This window comes from Bremia lactucae, assembly GCF_004359215.1.
Source record: "Bremia lactucae strain SF5 chromosome Unknown BlacSF5_NotPlaced_9_SHOA01000002.1_551695bp, whole genome shotgun sequence".
NCBI lineage: Eukaryota > Oomycota > Peronosporomycetes > Peronosporales > Peronosporaceae > Bremia > Bremia lactucae.
In genome coordinates, this window is record NW_027152021.1 from 500,361 (window position 1) to 504,597 (window position 4,237).

At 48.5% G+C, this 4,237-nt stretch overlaps 2 protein-coding genes across 2 annotated transcripts; both read left to right on the plus strand.

Moving 5' to 3' along the window:
- Positions 1-244: 244 nt before the first annotated feature.
- Positions 245-997, plus strand: CCR75_008577 (uncharacterized protein; the record flags this gene model as incomplete). Its single annotated transcript, XM_067966629.1, has 1 exon — positions 245-997. One exon carries the CDS (start codon positions 245-247, stop codon positions 995-997), a length of 753 nt encoding a protein of 250 aa, XP_067823578.1.
- A 992-nt stretch (positions 998-1,989) lies between these two features.
- On the plus strand, positions 1,990-2,274 carry CCR75_008576 (uncharacterized protein; the record flags this gene model as incomplete). The annotated part of the gene is made up of 1 exon (XM_067966628.1): positions 1,990-2,274. The coding sequence occupies one exon, from the start codon at positions 1,990-1,992 to the stop codon at positions 2,272-2,274; it is 285 nt and encodes a 94-aa protein (XP_067823579.1).
- Positions 2,275-4,237: the final 1,963 nt, after the last annotated feature.

Genomic DNA, 4,237 nt, shown 5'->3' on the forward strand with positions numbered 1-4,237 from the left:
TGCAAAGGTGTTTTGGCAATTTCACTTACATTAATGTACAGATTAAGCAAATTATGTATTGCTCACTTTAAATTGCTCAATATTTTTGCCTGCGATTAAGGCACTAATTTATTTTGAATGACGTCTCCAAAATACTATTAATTGCAACACGTTTTCTGATAAATAATAATACATTCATTATAAATGACGGTCACGATCATCGATAATAATCAATTCGTGTTACCGACCACATCGTTTACTGTCGATGTGGAAATTTAAAGCGCTGGACCGGACGTTGCCTGCAATTTGTGGCGTTCGTGTGGCATTTGCCAGCTCTGCTCCTCCTGTTTCCGCATTTGAAGTTGTGCGCCTCAATACTTTGCGTGACAACGATGGGGCTCACAAACGTGGGAAGCGGTTGGGTCGCGGTATCGGCTCAGGCAAGGGCAAGACATCGGGCCGCGGACATAAGGGACAAAAGGCGCGCTCTGGCGGTGGTTCTGGCCGTGGGCCCGGATTTGAAGGTGGACAGACGCCTTTGTATCAACGTGTGCCCAAACGTGGCTTTAACAACAATTTTGCTACGCCTATGGAGACTGTGAACCTGGACAAGCTGCAGCTTTTTGTGGATATGGGTCGCCTGGACGCTAACAAAACGATAACAATCAAGAGTCTTGTAGATTCAGGACTTGCGACCTGCTCACGTGTCAAGCACGGCATTAAGCTTTTAGGTAATGGAGGTCAGCATCTCACAGCCAAAATCGATATTGAGGTCTCACAGGCCTCTAAGTCAGCCATTAAGGCTGTGGAGGCGGTTGGTGGCACCATCACGTCAGTTTACCACAACCGTCTAGCGCTGCGTGCACTGCTTAAGCCGCACAAATTTGAAATACTGCCGCAGCCGGCGCGTCCGAATCCAAAGAAGCTCACATACTACACCAACTATGACAAGCGCGGCTACCTATCGCCGAAAATTCAGGTCAAGCAGGCACTTGCGAACGCAAGCAACACCAATTAAACATTGTGACAAACAAAGTTAAGTTGCTCAATGATTTTACAAGAAAGTGATTGGAAAATTGTGGCGGACTATTTTAACTGATGGTTGCACTTGGCAGTACAATACTCCGGCAGCGCATAAGATATAAGCATATAGTTAGCCCAACTAAAGCGGCATTTTAGTCCAGAATATTGTGTCGTAAGATTTCTTTGAGCGATCCGTCCAGGGCGGCTGGCATCTTTGTAGCCGTTTTGCTTACTTACGTTGCTGACCCTCAACGCTGAGACTAAATAGATGCGCAAGCTAAAATTTTAGTGAATGCGTACCATAAACAGTTCAAGTAGTACCTTTCGCCCGCTATGTGGCGTCTCCACCCTCGTGAAAAATGAAAATAAAATGATAAGCGAGGTATCAAGCCGGGTTTGCACCACATACACTGGAGTTCGCGCCGGCGCGGAATTAATTCCCTGAGTCTTCTAGCCATTTTCCTTACAAGCTTCACGATTACTTGGTGTAAATTCGATCACGGTGTATGTGTCATGGTCTACGACAGATGGGTGCTTGATCCAACAAACCTGTGCATCTCAACCCAGCTCAAGCTCGATGCGTTCGTGTTGCTCTGTTTCATTAATTCTTTCCTGCGAATGATTATAGCATAGCCATACTTCCGCGAAAACGCTGTCGGCAAGGCATACAAGCTGGAGAATATCATGGTGTTAACAAAGGCCCCAGCATTGCGCTCTTTGATTTCCTTACGAAGTCCTGCTATTCGAGATTGGCGCAATGCTGTAGAAGGCTAGCTGGTTATTGTTACACTGACATTTACTGGCTGCCTCAGCAATCGTTAATCATAATCCCTTTGCGAGGAGATCTTGCGTGACGCCATAGCGAGGTTCATTGTTGACGCAATCGAGGAACACAATTTCAAGTTGTGCAAAACAATTTAAGTTGTGCTAAATACAGTTTTAATTTGGAAAACACAAATTTTCATTGACTCGTGAAGTAGAAAATTAATGTCGTTACATGCGAACGGATCGGCGGTGACATCTGGTACACTGCTCGCATCAGAGAGAAGCTTAATTGACCAGGAAGACACTCAACAGATCGTCCGTGGCGAATACCTGGACAGTGTCCAGCGCCGCATCGATTCATATGAGAAATGCGTGACGGCCATCACTGCTGCAACTACGTCTCTACAGGAGCTCAGTGCTCATCTTAACACTATGCAGCAAGCCACCCAACAGCTAAATGCGTTCACAGGTGGTTGGCTGGCAGTATGGAAGCGGCCAGCGGCCTAGAGCTTGAAATGCAAAAGCTTGTCAAGCAATATTAAAAGAATTAAACGAGATAGGAACCTATGAGGTATAATCCAATAAAAACCATTGCCGTCTGCAAAGACTACCAGAATATGCAACTGTTTCAATCGTGTTGTCAACAAATTATAGATGAATCAATCCATTTTGTAGGACGATATGATTGCTTAAAACGAATGTGGAACTCGTCACAGAAATTGTGTCAGTGATAGTAAATACCAAAAGGAGAGCACTTAAAGAGACGCGGTCTCGACACGCTAAAACAGAGAAACAACAGTACTTGCGTGGCATGCAGTGTAACCGCTAAAGTTGCCCTAATGTTACACAGTCCCCATTAAGTACATTTGTGTACTTAAGGGGATGGTCAATTACTAAATAATAGTAATTAGACCCAACACTCGGGTGTGGTGCACATTTGTGACCAACCCTTGTGGATGTGATGCACATGGGTGCATTCACATTAGGAGGGATGACGCCCAGCGTCATCCATGATGACGGCTAGCGTCATCAGTTACGCGAGGTATCTATAAAGATACGCTTGCAATACGTATTAAATGATATCTTTAGAGATAACATTTTGATTGGTAAAAATAGGCATTTGTATTTAATTCTATTAAATATAAATCAGTCTGAAGAATACTACCTACTTGGTAAGTGCGCACGAGGAGACGGATTACCGCTCCCGTGACGACACTTTACCAGAGTTCTTAGTGTGTTGGGTGAGGTCGCTTGCGCGCCCACCACAACTACCTCACTGCACGCAAGAGAAGCAGGTGCAAACCGCTTCCTCGCTGTGCTAGGGTGTGTGCTTCAGTAGAGCGTGGCCGCATTACGACGTGCCCGCTTACACTTGGTAGCACTTGAAATCCTTCCCACGACCCGCATGTCTCCGTGTGTACGTGAGGATGAGCCTCAATATTGATTGGGCTCATTTTCCCAACCTCTCCGAACATCATCGGGAGGTGGCAGGGCTAATGGCGCAGGGACTTGGTGAACAAGCCCGGGCCAGGCTCCTGGGTAGTACTCCTAAGCAAGATGTTGCTCAGTTGGAGCAGTTTGAGGCATTCGTGCTTGGACAGCGGATGGCCGCGTCCGAGGAACAGAGCCATGCTGCGGCGGAGTCCGTCACTCAGACTCAGGATGAGCTGAGGCATGAGCAGGCTCGGAGCGAGGCTCTCAACAGGACTGTTGAGATGCTCTCTGCCCGGCCGCATCAGCCGAGGCCCATTCGGATGGACCCGCCCAAGTTCGATGGAACTGCGGCGCACACGATTGTCCACTGGCTTTTAGCCGTGGAGCAATGTGGTGTCGCCCAGCTCATCGAGGACGACAGCCGGATGGTGTCGTACGCTATGTCGCATCTGCGCGGTAAGGCCTCAGAGTGGGCTTACTCGGCGCTTATGGCGGACAGAAAAGCGTTCCCCTCATGGGCGATCTTTAAGGATAAGATTCGCGCCATGTACCAGCCGCCGAACAACGAAGTGTTGCTTCAGGCGCGCTTCTTTGGGGCGCGACAGGCGAAGCGATCTCTGCAAGAGTATGTGCAAGAGATGCGCTCGCTGTCCGCATCCATAACCGTAGGTCCGATTCCGGAGCACATTAAGGTGCCCACGTTTATGAACGGACTACGGCATGGCCCATCGCGACAGGCCCTTTTCAGAAAGGTGCCGTCGACGATGGAAGAGGCAATCCAAATTGCCTTAGTTGAGGAGCAATCCTACAACAGTGCCTCGGCGACAGCTTGGTATAAGCCGTCGGCCGAGAGGACAGATGCCACTCCTATGGAGTTGGGCAATGCAGACGTGGTCTGTTTTAAATGCGGCAAGCGCGGCCATATGATGGCTCGCTGCTATGCCAGGGTCCCTGCTGGGGCAAAAATGCCCAGCAAGAGGACTCCCTTCCCAAAGGGCGATGGCAAGAACCAGCGTGCGAGACGCATGAGTTCTGC